Source organism: Clinocottus analis, unplaced genomic scaffold, assembly GCF_023055335.1.
Source record: "Clinocottus analis isolate CAN_PGR_092001 unplaced genomic scaffold, fCliAna1.0.p SCAF_1, whole genome shotgun sequence".
NCBI classification, from domain to species: domain Eukaryota; kingdom Metazoa; phylum Chordata; class Actinopteri; order Perciformes; family Cottidae; genus Clinocottus; species Clinocottus analis.
Window position 1 is genome coordinate 21,866,068 of NW_027175820.1, and position 16,278 is coordinate 21,882,345.

At 41.5% G+C, this 16,278-nt stretch overlaps 2 protein-coding genes across 4 annotated transcripts in view; one reads left to right on the forward strand and one right to left on the reverse strand.

Annotated features, from left to right (window-relative positions):
• Positions 1-1,938: 1,938 nt before the first annotated feature.
• Positions 1,939-8,128, forward strand: anp32a (acidic (leucine-rich) nuclear phosphoprotein 32 family, member A). 2 transcript variants are annotated; one of them, XM_068571188.1, is made up of 7 exons: positions 1,939-2,110; positions 5,016-5,165; positions 5,264-5,386; positions 5,476-5,674; positions 5,801-5,892; positions 5,978-6,050; positions 6,851-8,128. In XM_068571188.1, exons 1-7 carry the CDS (start codon positions 2,057-2,059, stop codon positions 6,916-6,918), a joined length of 759 nt encoding a protein of 252 aa, XP_068427289.1. In that variant the 5' UTR covers positions 1,939-2,056; the 3' UTR covers positions 6,919-8,128. The 2 variants fall into 2 exon arrangements, with proteins under 2 accessions (XP_068427289.1, XP_068427298.1); XM_068571197.1 differs by having other exon boundaries at positions 7,663-8,128.
• Positions 8,129-8,916: 788 nt separating this feature from the next.
• coro2ba (coronin, actin binding protein, 2Ba) overlaps positions 8,917-16,278 on the reverse strand; it is a 40,026-nt gene continuing 32,664 nt past the window's right edge. For both annotated transcript variants that reach the window (XM_068571169.1, XM_068571176.1), the window contains exons 5-12: positions 16,043-16,207; positions 14,178-14,294; positions 13,970-14,074; positions 13,090-13,186; positions 12,861-12,973; positions 11,993-12,083; positions 10,995-11,134; positions 8,917-10,356 (exon numbers count right to left, since the gene is read on the reverse strand). In XM_068571169.1, coding sequence (XP_068427270.1) covers positions 10,222-10,356; positions 10,995-11,134; positions 11,993-12,083; positions 12,861-12,973; positions 13,090-13,186; positions 13,970-14,074; positions 14,178-14,294; positions 16,043-16,207 — 963 coding nt within the window. In that variant the 3' untranslated portion in view covers positions 8,917-10,221. The remainder of the gene's footprint in view (positions 10,357-10,994; positions 11,135-11,992; positions 12,084-12,860; positions 12,974-13,089; positions 13,187-13,969; positions 14,075-14,177; positions 14,295-16,042; positions 16,208-16,278) is intronic.

Genomic DNA, 16,278 nt, shown 5'->3' on the forward strand with positions numbered 1-16,278 from the left:
TGAAAGAAGAGCTGACGCACAGTTTTTATGTGATGCTTTCAGACTAAATCACATGACATTCAAAGCTATTTACAGGTAATAAAAAAAAACACATAGCAACTGGATTGTAAGAGGTAAAACTGAAACGGCTTGCATTCTCAATGTCGGTGTGTGTTCAGGATTTATGTTAGCTCGTCATTTTAATAGATGAGTATCATTTCGGTGGCACAGACACATTAAGCAGCTCCTCTGCATTGCATTCATTATCTATCAACAATGTTTTACACCAGATTAATAATACATGGAAAAGTTAGCCTCATTAACCGTGATGCAAGTGTGCCTCTTTTCTAATGTGGCTTGTTTGACACTAATGGAGTAAAGCAGGGAGTTAATGTGTACAAAAGGCTGCTGTGTGAAGCGGAGGGGGGAAAGGCGGCTGTCTGGCAGATTGCCTCGGCGGCTGGAGGGAGACGGAGGCAGCAATAACGCCGTTATTGGCAGTTACTCATGTCTCCTCATCATGAGCACGCGTGTTATTTGTCACAGTAATAAAGTTACATGGACAAGGAGCCAGACACTCCTCCCTTTAGATAACCATTGGCATGTATTTCTATCTGGCTAGACAAATGCTCCATTCAGGTTTTTTCGTTTTCTCTTCACATTTAGGTTTTTTTAATTTGCTTCGGGGACGCCTGAGGCGTCACTATCCAGCAACTGTGATGAGAGCCTCTCCTCGTTAACCTATACTCATGTTTTTATTTTTATTTTGTACATTTGTATTAAAGAGTTCAAGTTTTAAAAAAAAGGCAATTTAAAGACGGTAGCAATGGCCACTGGCTCCAGACTGGTGGCTCTGCTGCCCCCTTGTGGAGGAACTCAGCCACAGCGCTCACTGAGGAGAGGAACGCTGACAAAGTGCATCTTCAGTGGAGGTCTGACTGCCCAGATGAATGGTTAAAAAGTGAAATATGAGTGTTGAATTGTATATAACATCTTAAGACGGCTTATTCTAAAATATTTAAATAAAAATATATTCTCCTTTATGATTCAGACATCTACCAGCTATGGGTGTACTGTTATTTCACTCTATTTTAATGAATACTTATTTTATTTTTATGTGAACATATTTTGGTGCCGACCCACTCAATGTATTATACATAAATGAATGATTTTATGTTTATGTTCTAATGTCTAGGGGACAGTGAAGTATGTATGTGTGAATTTGTATAGGCTCATATGTGATACCTTGAATAATTAAATATTCCATTTAAGTCTGTAATGAAGCAGTGATTCAGCTGGTGTTATGAAGGCCATTGTAGAAATAAGTTGTTCTATATTTTAAGAGTAAATCAGCACTAAATCAAATTGATCCAACTTAGGAAATTAAATATCCAGATGCCTCTTTGTTATAGCTAATATAATAGAAATCTAATCCATGTTGGTTCCATTCTCTAATGTTATCAGCTCTTTTCCAGAAAACAAACAGAAAAAAAGGATGGATTTCTTTTTTTCTTCTGTTTCATGGTTCAGTTTTGAACATTTAATTTGTGTAATTAAACGTTCTTATTCAATTGTTTTTTATTGTGTGATGATAGGGACATAAATAGGGAAATTGTGTGTAATGTATTCCGACAGAATATACACATCCAATTATTTTAAAAAAAGACCAGCTTTAAAACAAGGCCTCGCGTGTAATGGATGTTTAATAGTGATTATTATACATCCACAAACATGTGGCATCCCTCTCCCACCCTCTCATGTATCCAGTGTAAATCATCAAAGCGTCGCATCAGCCGCGTAAACTTAAGTTAACAAAACAACCAAACTTCGACAACAAAACCCCACCCAGTTGTAGAAGGGCGTCTTCATTGGCCCGCCTGTCTGTAAATCCGTTCCCTCTCGATTCGGCTCGTGCCATTGGTCGGCGGTGACGACAATCCCGAGACGTGATCCCGCCCACCGAGCGGATCAAGTTTGAATGAACAACAGCAGGCTGTTCTGGAGGTGGTAGTTGCATTTGCAGTAATAATTATTTTTTTTAAAGTGTGTATCGTACCGAGTGCTGCGCCGACCGAGGATGGACATGAAGAAAAGAATTCACCTGGAGTTGCGGAACCGCACTCCGTCAGATGTAAGTTGGCTGCACGTCTCGCTGGTGATGTTTCACTCAGCTAATGGAGAATCTTCCGTGTGATGTCTTGGCGTGTGTTGGGTGCTGTGCGTGTGTGTGTGGCGGGGGGGGATATAAAGTTTATTGGCAAGTTTAAAAAAAAAAAAGAGGATGGAGACGTCGGGTCACATTGTTGCTTTGGCGAACATGTTTACGGTCGGCGGCGGCTGCTGCTGCTGCAGGAACGCGGGTGGAACTTTTGTGCACATCTTCGATGTGCAGTTTAAGAAATGCACCACATCCTTTCATGCCAGCGGTAGAAACAAGAAAAAGCGATACGATGAGCCATATTTGTAACTTTTGATCCACGCACGAGCCCCCTTTTTCCCCTCCGTGTTTAAACCCCCTCCATCCTGTGTTCTTGTAACGTACTCGCCGTTTGATGTGCCGCCTGCATGCTTTGGCTGGGGGAAACGCATTCACTTTAAAATGTCTTAAGCCGTGCACTCGGCGCGTTAAGGATGCGGACACTCAAAGTCATGACATTATCAACGATGCGTACAGATCACAGCCTCGAATTTCGTCGCCTTACAACTGCGTCCCACCCCCCCCACACACATACACGCACGCACAAACACAGCTAAATGGGGTCTCGACCCGTCCGGCGTGGAGTGTGTTTTTATATCTGCAAGAAGTGCATTTAAACGTTGAGCATCTCTCGATGGTTAGCCTGCAGCCCCACCGCGGAGCCGCCAACCGGAGCCACACCGATGGCCGAAAGAAAGAGCGCCGTCAGCGTGGTCCGTTCCCGGCCAGCAAGGCCGAGCGAGGACACGCGCAACACGCCCGCGTAGTTTATTTAACTGCTGGGTGTTTTAACTCCGACGTTTTGTGGAGACTCTTTTGTTGCGTTGTGTGTGTGCTTTTTTTTGTCGTTGCCCCCACCCCTCGACGACGACGGGAACCAGCAGCCATAACGAAAACAAACCCTCAAGAGCCGCGTTGTTGCTCTAGTTTTCGAGAACTAGGACAAGCCGCCATTTTACCGCGAAACAAAGGCAATCCGAAACAACACCGAATATCCCGCTTCATTCGACACACAACGACGAACGAGTCATCATACCTTCTTCTTAACAGAAGTCTACACGCGCCTTCGACTCCATTCGGCAACTGTTTAGCGGACGCAACAATGTAACGTTTGCCTGGCAGCTATCTAATCTGCCTCGGCTGCCCCTCCTACTCACAAATGACCCTGTGCACGACTCGTAGGTCTGTTTCTGCCTCCGACTAGTCTTGACTAATCGCTCTGAGACAGTCGCACGCGTCTTATATGAGGGTTTAACTCGAGGAGCAGTTAAATAACACGCATACAAACTGTCGCGCGGTTCTTTAAAAAATAAAAAGGGGCAAAAATATTTTGTACTATTTATTTGGAGCCGATGTATCGCAATAACTAGAGGTGCGTGTGTGTGCGTGTGTGTGTGTGTGTGATAGGGGGAGGGGAGGGTGCTAATAGTTCCGGTTCTCAGCGTTGATTGGCTCAGTCACGTGTCACATATCCGATAACAGCACACCTGTGACCGCATATCCGTCTAATTACATATCAATGCGCCGAGTCAAATTTTAATCTATGAGCATGAAGCCTACTGTGTGATATGATGGCGGAATAACTGTTAACCTGTTTAACAGGCCGACCAACATTTGTGTTCATTTGTTATTTTTTTATTACAGTGGAGTCCAGTTTTATGAAATCATCAGTTGCCCTTACATCAGATCGTTTTACTGATGTAAAAATACACACGCCAGTGTTTTATTAGTCTTGCATTAAAAACGATACTTGCATAAAAGTGCAAAAGTATTAGACTTAAAATCTACTTAAATGTACCAGTATACATTATGCAGAAAAGGGGCAATTTCCTAAAATCAATATGACTGGACTGCAGTTATTATTGTGTGCATTACTTTGATGTTGCAGCTGGTAACTTTAGGGCTAATTTTAATTAACCGAAAGCAAATTCAAACAATGTCTGTTGTTAATAAATAACTTGAGTAATGTAAAGGTTCCTCACAATTATACTTAAGTACTGTACTTGGGTAAATGTTGCCTGCTTAATTACATTCGACCACTGGTAGAAATATAGCTCCATACTTCAGTAAAAAAAACAACAATACAACACGGTAGTAATACTTGTTTACAATTGTGTTACAAGTCCTGCTTTAAAAGTTCATTATCAGCTAAATTTACTTTAACTACCATATAAAAAAAGATATTCACCGACTCCTGAACAGTTGGGTTTTTCTTTTAGGAAAAACTAATTCAAACTGAAAAGAAAATATAGTGGTCACTTATTGACGTAAAAAGTATATATCTCCCTCTGAATAAAGTAGAAATTTAAAGTGACAACATGGTGATATTTAAGTGAAGTATAAGTACTAAATAGTGTACAGGCAATAAGCCACTTTGACTGACGATAAGGTTTTACGGTTGAAGAGCGTAAATCATCCTTTGTTAGCTTTCTTCTTAAATTAAGACATTAATCAACATTTGAAATTAAGACATCTAGTCTGGAAATGCACTTCCCAAAAGCTGAAACACAATAAATTTAGACTGCCAAATACTGCTCGACATTTTTACAGTATATTTATTTCAGTCGTTTTTGTCCAAAGCGACTTACAAGGAAAGTCGTCACATTCAACTTGAGAAGGACTCGGCGCTACAGGTCATCCAAATTCTAAGTGCATCCCTCCCAAATCCAACAAAACATAAAACTATTATCAAAAGAGTTTTAACCTTGAAACAGCTTAAACTTCATGTTAAATTTCTATCCAGATGGAAAGCAAACACGTACTCATCATATTTTTTTGCACTCTGTTTGTCTGTCTGTGTTTTTGTAACAAATGCTGACCGGATGCATTTGTCCTGCAGGTCAAAGAACTTGTTCTAGACAACTGCCGCTCAAATGAGGGAAAGATCGAGGGTCTCACGGACGAGTTTGAGGAGCTGGAGTTCCTCAGCACAATCAATGTCGGACTCTCAACAGTGGCCGACCTGCCCAGGCTAAATAAACTCAAAAAGGTGGGTGTTTTTTTCCCTTTCTTTCAGCACAAAACCAGTCTGTGTCTTGCAGCTTCAAGGTTTTGCATATTTCAACTGTGTTTTTAATTGACCAACAGCTTGAACTCAGCGATAACAGGATCTCAGGGGGGCTGGAAGTTCTGGCAGCGAAATGCCCCAAACTCACACATCTCAACCTCAGTGGCAACAAGATTAAAGACCTCAGCACAATAGAACCATTGGTAAGTCGAACGAAAAAGTACTGCCGGGCACACAAAATATAAAGCGACTGGCTGTTGTTATTCATCACTCTTCATTTTTCTTTCGGCAGAAAGAATTGGCGACCCTGAAAAGCCTAGACCTGTTCAACTGCGAGGTGACGAACCTGAACGAGTACCGAGACAACGTCTTCAACCTTCTCCCCCAGCTCACGTACCTGGACGGCTACGACAAAGACGACAAAGAGGCGCCAGACTCTGATGCCGAGGTCTACAACGAGGGCTTGGATGATGACGAGGACGATGAAGACGGTGAGTTTTTTTAAGGCTTTCGCGTACTGTGACGTGTTCTTCCGAGCAGCGCTTGACGTCGCCGTCGTTGGCGTTTGGACGTTTGGCTACTTTTTTAAACAGCTAACTGGTTTCAACAACATGTAGATGATGAGGAGGATGATGAAGAAGACGCAGCACCAGGAGAAGAGGGAGAGGACGACGAAGAGGAGAATGAAGAGGAGGACCTCAGTGGAGAGGTGAGAACTCATGAGATTTGCACTTTAAATGAGATATGCACTTGAAATAATGAGACTAATTTTGTCTTGTCTCTTTCTAAAAAAGGAGGAAGAGGAGGAAGATCTGAATGACAAGGAGGTTGACGATGACGATGAGGACGAGGATGACGACGATGAAGGTGAGTAAAATGGTGGCTGAAATTGGGAGAAGCTGTCTCCTAATTTCATACTACATGCTCAATGTATATGACATTAATGATGTACTTATTGCAATGGCATACAGTTTTCTACCTTCAGTGTTACTCGCCAAAATGTATTGTGTGTGTTGAGGCCCAACAAAAATGGCAGATTAATTAGTTTTCTTTGCGCATTGCATTGTGGGAGATGAGAGCAGTGTTTTTCAACCTTTTTTTGAGCCGCGGCACATTTTCTACAATAAAAAAATCTTGAGTCACACCAATAACAAAAAAAAGTTACAAAATGTCCTATTGTAGCATAATATAGCATATGCTAAGTTGTTAATATAGCATATGCTAGGTAATTATTGCGCTATCTACTGGTATGAAAGAGTATTTAATTACGAGGCCAGCCACTATATTGCAGGCTCAGACGCTCAACAATGGCACATTATTCGCGGCAACTAAATATAATTTTGGACCGATTAAGTAAAATTGGACATTTTTTCCACAACACACCTGACTCTCTCTCACGGCACGCTGGTGAAAATCACTGGATTAGAGAATAGAACGATTTTTAAGATTCATTCATTTTGTCTCAGACTCGGCGGATTCAGAAAATCTTTATTGTCCATCACAAAGAAATGTCAATTTGACTTGTAATGTGAAAAATGGCGTGCAGTTTGATCGAGCATTTCTGTCATCGTGCCGCGAGAACCTGAAAGTCAAACCGGAAACCTTTATTTGCTTCTGCCGTTTGTGTCTATTTTTTAAAAAAAAACATTTAAACTCCTCTTTCCTAGAAGAAGCGCAAGGCCAGAAGAGAAAACGGGAGCTGGATGAAGAAGGGGAGGAGGATGAAGACGATTGAGGGTCCTCTGGAAGCTAAGTCGTGAACTGTTTTAAACTTGTACTCCCCGTCACTTCCCAACAACCCCTTGTATTTTACCCCCAGTTTCATATTGCAGTAGGAGTGGTTTTTGTTATCGGCCAGTCAGGTAGACGGGGTTGTCTGGGGAAATAAGTTAAATTTCTGTACCTTTTTTGATGCTCCCATGTTCCAGTCTTTACTGTCCACTTTTAACGGCTTTGTGGACTCCAATTTTATAATATCAAATAATGGCAAAGATAAACCTTTTTAAGAAGATGTTTGTTTTCTTTTCTCACTTGTTTGTGTAAGACCAATTTCTGATGGCTTATGTATTTTAAAAGAGCCCCCCCTTCAAAAGAAAAAAACAAAATGAAACAAAAAAAGAGTGCATGTCAAATACATTTTAAAGTAAACTACTGGATTTTATGTATGGCTATCCTCTCCTCGTCTTAAACTTATTTTTGCATTGTATTTTTATGTAAGTTATGCATTTGTAGTGTCACCAGTACGCCAATACTCTCTGCTGTCCTGGTGTGAAACTTCTGTCTGAACATGCACAGTGTGACCCTTTGCAGGGCATATTTTTAAATCATAGCAAAAAAAATGTCTGCCCTCGTCAAAGCTGCTCCTCCTCCTCCTTAAACCCTCAGCTTTGATAGTTCGGAAATTACGTGTTCTTGTAAATAATGACCAAATCTATTTTTTTGTATTCTCTGACGGCAGACATTGAACAGACAACTTGAGGTGAAACTATGAATTGTAATAAGATATTAAATATGTATGCTGCTTTATCTAAAATACGCAGTGTGAAATTTTCTTGTAATTTGAACATAACTTTGTATGCATAATCTTTCCATAAAGAAAGATTTTCAACTTCAGAACTCATCATAGCTTTTTTTTTTTTTTTCCATGTTCCTTTCTGTGGCACACAGGCGGCAATGTTTGAATTCGTGGCGGTGTTGTAGAGAAGTACTTGATTATAAATGGGAGGTCACAACCGCAACTCATGTGCATTGAAAATGTATTGTTTCAAAGTGTAAACTCTGGGAAACGGTCGGTTATTTGGACTCTCACTATTATTATGTACTGGTCAAATTGGCCTACCTCAGTGATTTTTCACACTCTGTTAAATCCACTGTCATCAACCAAATTGTTTCTTTTTCTCTCCCATTCACATCAATAAATCCCTTCTTTCTTTTTTTTTTAAAAATATACGTTTTGAAGTTTGTGGTCCTTCAATGTCAAATGGAGAAGTGTATACAAGATTCAAGTTTTCAGTCTTTTGGTATTAATGGTGATGGGAAGCTGATCTGGGATGCATTTTTGAGACGTGGTACTTTTTACCCCAATTTAAACAAGATTCAAAGTACTACCAAGGGCCAAACGTATCAATTACAAGGGTTTACTTGCTTCCAATGAAGTTTAATTGGTGCCAAACAAATTGGGAGGAACCGCCATGTTACTATCGTCTCAGCCAAAACTAAACATTCCTTCAACCACGAGAGGGTTTCAGTTATTTTAACAACCTTTTGTCCACTTGTCCTACCTTCCCAAAGATCTACCGGTTGGTTTTTATTCCTCAGTACACCTACATGAGAAGTCCTGACATGACACAACTCCAACCTTTCCTGTCTGTCCACTGCAGCTGATCCATCGCTTGTAGATCCGCTTCCCACCGTCTACTTTCACTGTAGCCTTTAACTCTTACTGCAAAAAACATACGCATTTACCATCATTGTGTCAGTAGATTTGTTTCTTAACCTCAACTTTTGACTTGCTCTAAAACTCAATTCTTTCTGTTCATGCAGCAGATTAATCTTTTCCATTTCTTAGTCCATTCGCGAACAGTATCGGATTAAAAAGACATGGAATTTTTTTCTTGATAACGGCTTGAACCTGGCTGGCATAACATGTGAAACCAGTGTCTGCTTCTTGTGAATTCTAGACTGAAAGGGGGAAAAAACCCTGTTAAATGGTAAAAAAAAACAAAAAACAGAGTGATTTAAACTGCAGTCTGTTGGTGGAGGAGAGGCAGATGACCTGGAGGCTCGAGATCAAAATGACACATCTACAATTAAACACATCTCACTAATAGTGGCATACTTAGTTTTAAATGTAAAAGGATGGTTACTATTGCAGTTTTCTGCACTGTTAGGAAGAGGCAAGATTATATTTGTATACCTTATCTGAAGTTATGTTGGAGTCAAACGAACTAATACCGTCAAAGGTACAGCTTCACACAACTCTTGCACCATTTCAATCGGAAACATTCAGCAAAATCTATCAAGCGTCACAATCATTACTTGCGCAGCCACATCATACGAAAAAACAATGGGATTAACAAATGTACATTGTTATTAGCTAAAAAGGTAAAATGCGACAAATAAATAAAAAGTAAATATACATTATGCCCCAATCCTCAAAATGAGCCGGCAAAGCTTCCCGTGAGACAATAATCTGGTTACATGAGTGGATCCGTGTCTCCCCATCTGCTTTCCCAATATTTAAATAAACAATAAAAGACTTGTAAGTGAATGAACTATCCATGCTCCTGCAGAGGAAAGGCTGCCCTCGGGGGTAGCTATGTCAGTTTTGTGAAGTCAAATTAATAACCAGCAGCACCTGTAAGTGAGAAAAGAAGCTACAGGATAAGCAGTTCTGTGGAAAAACATGATCCATGTCTGCAAAAAAAAAGCTTGTCTCGTCTATCGCTGGTAAAAGTATCTCACACGTCAGCCATTTTGAAATGGCGTTGCAGCTCGCTGCAGCAGGGTCTAAGGCCTTGTGGAAGGAAAATGGGAGCCGGTGACGCTCTTTTTATCCTCTCGTTTTGCCTCAGCAAAAAAAAGAGAAGAGGATTAGATGGTGGTTTGGTCATTACGGGAGGAAGTAGGGGCTGTGATCAAGGTATTTCCACGTGAATGATAGGGTAGGCACAGTGAGACGAACTCTCAGGAGGTCTGGCGGAAACTACGCAACACTTGAGAGTGTCGTAAAACTAGATATCACACTAAATGGATTTTAAATCTTTCCTGCCATCGATTTCATGTTTGATCCATGAACGCCGCCTTGTCTCCATTACTCAATCAATACTTGTCAATATTAACAATATTCCAGTAATTGCACCAGTTAAGACATTATCCAACACTCGTCATATTATTGTGTACACTATGCAGGGCAGCAGGAATGAAGTTATGATATATTAAAAAAGAGGCGTAGGAGGGCTCAGAAGCTTGTTGGAGGTCAGAATTGAGGGTCGGGGGGGCAAAGGAAGCAGCTTTGCCAGTCCAGGAGGCTGAGAGGTCAGACGTTGTTGGGGCTAACGTTCTTCAGGTTGTTGAGCTCCAGCTCCAGCTGGCGTATTCGCACGTCCTTGGTGGTCAGCTCCTCCTTTAGCCGCCGCAATTCATCCTGCTGCCGGAAGAACATCCGCAGGAGCTACCGGAAGAAAAAGAAGAATACACTTCAAAATTCAAGCATTACATTTGGAGAATCTTCACCCATCCAATCGACTACATCGACCCAATCAATCGATCCCTTTCAGTGCAGCTCGCGTGCGCCTCATTTGTCTTTTTGTTTATTGAATGTGGATCCCCATAAGCTGTGAAAGTTCCTCTTTATTGGGACAATAGGCGAAAACCGTCCAAGAAACAGAACGACGCTGGTTAATATGCATTGCAATCAATGCTATCGATATCACAGCCGCTATTGCTACCGATATCGTGTATGTGTGCGTCTCTGTGTCTGTCCGCGTCTAATCTCGCATACTGCTGCACCAAACTGCCTAATATTTGCACAGAGCGGGTGCTGACATCGGCATGAAAGTGTATCTGTTGTGTGAGACGCGCGAGTGAAAGACACGTCTGACACACTCGCGGTCTGGACGAGCTGTTCGCCAACTCTGGGTTGTGATCACTCAATCAAACATTAAACACAGCTGATATGTTCGGAGTTAGTTGTAATGCTCCGACTCCTCCCTAGCAACTGTACTCTAAATTACTCTTAAGTTTTATTAAATACTTTAATAGAGGAACAATAGGGGAGAGTAATGGCAGGTACATTAGCTGTTAACACACCTCGTTCTCTGTCCTGGGTGGAACGTTCTCCAGCAGGTCGATCCCGTTCACCACCATACTCTTCTTTTCCTTCACTGGGGCCTTGAACACTAACTGGTTTGGTCGCTGGTAACCCTCCTTCAGGGATATTAAGACTGGGTCTGTTTGCAAAAAGTGAGCAAAAAACATGTGAAAATACACCTTCTGAAAACATACCATCATCTCCTGGATTTAATGCTTATTTAATTGGCTGATGTTTTAATTTAAAGACACCATGAATTGACAATCAGAGACCAGTTCAAGTTGCATCATTTTGATTAAAAAAAGGTATTATATGTCGGAGTTTTAACCATATTGGGGAAAATACAAGATATACATTAGTTTAGTGAGAGCATGTGAAGAGTTGGCAATGAGAAACTAACTTAAAGAAAAGAGTATTTGAAGGTGTCTGTATTTCATCCCCATGTTTTACTGTAGCTTTGTTTCTTTTAGTTCCCCATCGAACACATTGTAAAACTATGTAAAAAAAAAAAAGACTTTGCTGTGGTCAATAGTTTGTTTAACATAGTTTCCCCACATCAATTATTTTCCATATAATACATCAAATAAAATAAATACCATGTTAGCATCTTTTATTTATTCATGTTCATGATTTCGTTAGCTCGTGACTGGCAGTGACACATCTTTAGGGATTAGAAAACATACAATAATAGCTCGTGGGACATTTTAGTGACAAACTTTGCACAGAGAAAATGTTTAGTCATGGTCAGACATTTTAGGTGACATAAATGTATATAAAAAACAATGTATTATCCCTCTATAGTATCTTCAAATACTTGTCATACCTAAGAAATTACTTCCAGCTCATCACGATACCAAAAGCAGGATTATATGCTGGTATTAGATTAAGATTAAGATCTTTGCCTGCCATTGGTTTATATTTGGCTTCTGTAAAAAGGTTTGCTCAACCACAGAAGGAGAGTCAAACCAACCCGGCGTCCGTGCGACGTGTCGTTTACCTCTGTTCACGCCGCTCAGCCATTCGCTTGCCGACAGCGCAGGTTCAGTTCCTGCAGTCATGGGGTAGATGTCCTCCTGGTATGTGTCTGACTGTAAACCAGGAAACACCACAGCTATTATTATTTTACGCATTAGCTCTGGAATCTGTGTCAAGAACCGTTGGCATTCAGATAAATGACGTCTGTCCTTGTTCTGATTGGCGAGTGTTTCTACTTATTACATGCCAGAACACTGTATGTTGTAATGGTAAAATATAGTATTAAAATGTTACGTGAAGATAGAGTCTAAACTGATTTAAATGTTCCTCAGAGATGAACCAAATGGTGTAGGGGGGAAAGGAGAACAAAGGCCTGTTGACGTTTCCTTACTCATGCATATCAAGGGGTCGTAAACAGATTGGGTAGTTCGTGAACTGATGGGGGTTTGATTTCCCAGGCTGAGGGAAATTGTGACTTCTTTGATCTCAAGGATCAAGGGACAAAAGGTCAAAGATGGGCCAGTACTCGGTGTTTTCTTTGTTTCACCGTGGCTTGAAGGTGTGACTCTTCATTTACAAAGGAGGGCTGCGACTGTTGTTTCATTGAAGCTCGTGTCACAGACTGCTCTGAGTGGCTGTTGCATACTTCTCCTTCTTGCAAGAATAAACGGACGTAAGACAATTTTCATTCAGAGATTCCATTCCTCCGTTAGCAGATCAACAGAGAAAATCTTCCATCATAATGTTCAAGTGTTGCCAGGAAAAGGTTGATTACAATCAGACACAATCTACATCCTGGCTCTGGATCCACGTGGCGTGTTGAAGAGACTATTCATAATGAGGGGACAGTAGTAGAATCGGTTCATTCCTTAAATTTCCGTCCCACTCACCCTCCTCGGGACGATCATGGAAACGGGCTCGATCAAACCCTTCAGAGTGACGAGCTTGTAGAAGCGGTACACCTCGCAGGCTCCCACGTCCAGCCCGTGCTTCGGCATCACACCTGCAGACAGAGAACAGAGCTTTGACAACATGCCGCGCTTTTCCCCCAGAATCCACGGCCAATCCAAAGTCACAGCGACGCCGCGAGAAAAATGCGATGTGATACTGATGACTCACCGAGGCCTTTCTGTGGGGTCGGGGACCTGAACTCCGTCAGGTATTGGAAGTACGGCTTCTCTGTGGTAATCTCAAAGTAACGGATGTTGCCGTCCCCCTGCCGAGGCACCACAATGTGTCTATTACAGCACATTTCAAGAGGTAGCTTGAGCTTTTACATTTGACTTCCTAATGTTTTAAGTACGGTTCAATCTGATTTGGTGCTTTGTGACGATTACCAGAATTATAAAATCCCTGAAGTTAGTTTGAAATTAAGGAAGGGTATGGAAGACGAGAGCGGTGAAAATGAATGTCTTGCAGAGCAACTATCTACCCTACCAGGTCAGAACAGGCATATGAATGAAAATGAAAGCCACACAGCACTTCTCAGTAGAGCGGCTTGCTGTTTAAGCATGTCGGCGCAGGAATGTGTGAGGAATGTGCTACTTTGCATCTTAAAGGAGATGGCGGATAGTTTAAAGATTTTTCAAAGTGTGAAATTTGGAAAACATTGCACAGTTTGAAGAGACACAATGCATTGTGGGGCGGTTGTCCAGTTAGCTCAGGCCTATAAATTCACCACATACACATCCTGTACAGCTGGAAGGCTTTAAATAGATGTTGACAGTGAGTTAGTGTCTGATTCCTAACGAAGCCTTTTATCTGTTTATGTATATATATATATATATATATATATATATATATATATATATATATATATATATGCTCTTTTGTTTTATGTATCTATGTGTTCTTTTATTACTTTATTTGGTGTTTGCCAGACCAAATTTGCGCTAATTGCTTTTATCCTGTTACATTGTCCGGTAAATTCATAACAAATAAAACCTTAATGTGGGTAAGAAAGTGATAAATCTGAGATATATTCCAGATCAGCGCTGACCTTGCCTGCCAGGTACAACATGTGTGTGTCGGCATCGTAGAAGGGAAACAACAGTCCTGAGAGGCCGTCAATGTCTTCCTCCACAATTGGCATGGACAAATCCTCCTGAGAAGAACACACACACACACACTTAGGATTAAACACACTCACATGCACTAGCCCCGCCCACGCTGGCATTACTTGCAGCCATATGGAGGTGTTGTCTGACCTGATCCCAGAGAGCGATCTGCCGGGTGTTCCAGCGTGAAACCCCCGTGGTGAGCAGTCGCTTCATGTCGCCCAGGAACACCACTCGGTTCACGCGATGGTTCTTACAACTGGCTTGCTGGTGGAGCGGCAAAGACAGAGCATTAATGCTTCATATGCACCTGCTAGGACAGTTTGTTCGTCTATATTGTCAGTATTTATTGTCGATCATATTGTTGTGACAATACAGATTGAGGATAAAATATGTTTTTACAATTATTTAGAGCAGGGAACCACCAAGGTGGTTTATGCTTAAGAGACCCATCAATATTTTAATGGCATGCAGTAAGATTTGTATGATTCCATACAGTTTTTATAGTAAACATACAACAGCTAACACGCTTTGGTTTGGAGTCGAAAGTAAATCGGTATTTCAGGTATAGAGCATTTTTACGATTTGGCCCTTTTTCTTCCGATATTGTACTCGTCCTGCTGCCTCCAGTTGGTGCACATGACTCCAATGAAACCATTTCATGCTGATCGGGTGGCAAGATCCCTAAGGTCAAACCTTAAGTGCTTTAGAAGTAGTGTGGACCAGCTGCATCCTTTTGTTTTAATTAAGAGCAGTGAATATTCTTGAAATTAATAAAACATAAATTCAATAGATAGAAATAAATCAAATCTTTGGCTTTTAAAAACTCAATTTGTGTTTGCATGGAGCCACAATTTCTCTCTTTCTTTCCATTCGAGGGGCTCAAGAACCAAAGAGACGTCACGGACAAAATGTGTCACCTGAGCAAAATATATGTGGTTGTTAAACATCTCAACCCTGAACCATCAGCGTCAATCTGCCGCTCCTCTGGTTTCAGGCTCGCTGCGATGGTTTTGCCACCTGGCTGCAGAGCGCCGCTCCCATTCGGCCACACAAGCATTCGTGAGGCTGAAGGGCGGATGTTCGTCGATCCAGTTAATGCCCAATGTGTCAATGTTTCCTCTAAATGGACCTCACTGTGTGAGTGGAGGAATTGTCGTGTTGAAACAGAGACAGCGGCTCGCCGAAATGTGTCAAGTTTCACAGTTTGCTGCATTACGTTTTGAAAAAAAACAATGAAAAACAGAACTTGTCTGCTACTAATGTGTGGACACTACACTTTTACAACCACGTGATAAGAGGTTCGTTAGAGGTGAAACACATCACCATTATTATTAAAAATTGATACAGTGTATATAACGAGGCCAGACAAGGATCATTTAACTCAGTGGTTCTCAAACCTTTTCTGTCACGCCCCACTTTAGAGGAAGCATAATGTTCGGGCCCCCCGACAACATTGGAACAAAATGGTCCAACTTTTTGAGACTCCTCCGTCCGTACTTTTTTAATTAATAGATTTAAAAAAATTAAAATCCCTTTCAAGTAAACCAGATTGCTCCATCTGACAAAAACTAATAACATTCACAATCACCTTTGTTAAAACAATGCAAATAAAGTTATATATGTGCAAAAAAACCCTCATATTTGGCAAAAAGATGACCAAAGAAGCCGGTTGGATTCATGTTTCCTCCCCATAGTTTCATGTTGAAGTGTCCTTGAGCAAGACACTGAAGCTCCAGAGCTTCACAGCAGCTCAAAGCTCCTTAAATACTAAGGATGATGGGTAAAATGCAGAAAATAATTCCCCCACTGTGGGATTAACAAGGGATTCTTAAAAATATATATATATATATATATTTTTTTTTAAGAATCTGCATCTTCCCCCGCGCCCCACCTGTAATACCTCCGCACCCCACTAGAGGGTCGCGCCCCACAGTTTGAGAACCACTGATTTAATACAACATTTCTCTCCTCTCAAAGTGCGGGCACGTTAAAGCAGCAGCCGTCCCGCTGACCTGAAGGACGGCTCCGGAGCGCGGCTCAATGACACGCAGCTTCTTGTCCTTGCAGCTGGTGGCCAGCAGGCTGCCGTCCGTGTTGAAGGACATGCTGAGGATGACGTCCGTGTGGCAGTCGATCATTTTCACCGGCTCGCCGATCTCCAGGTTCCAGATCAGGATCTGAAGGGGAAGTTGGGTTGTTTCGGGTGCAGCTGTGAGTCGGCTGCAGTGCGTGAACCAGTGATGTGATG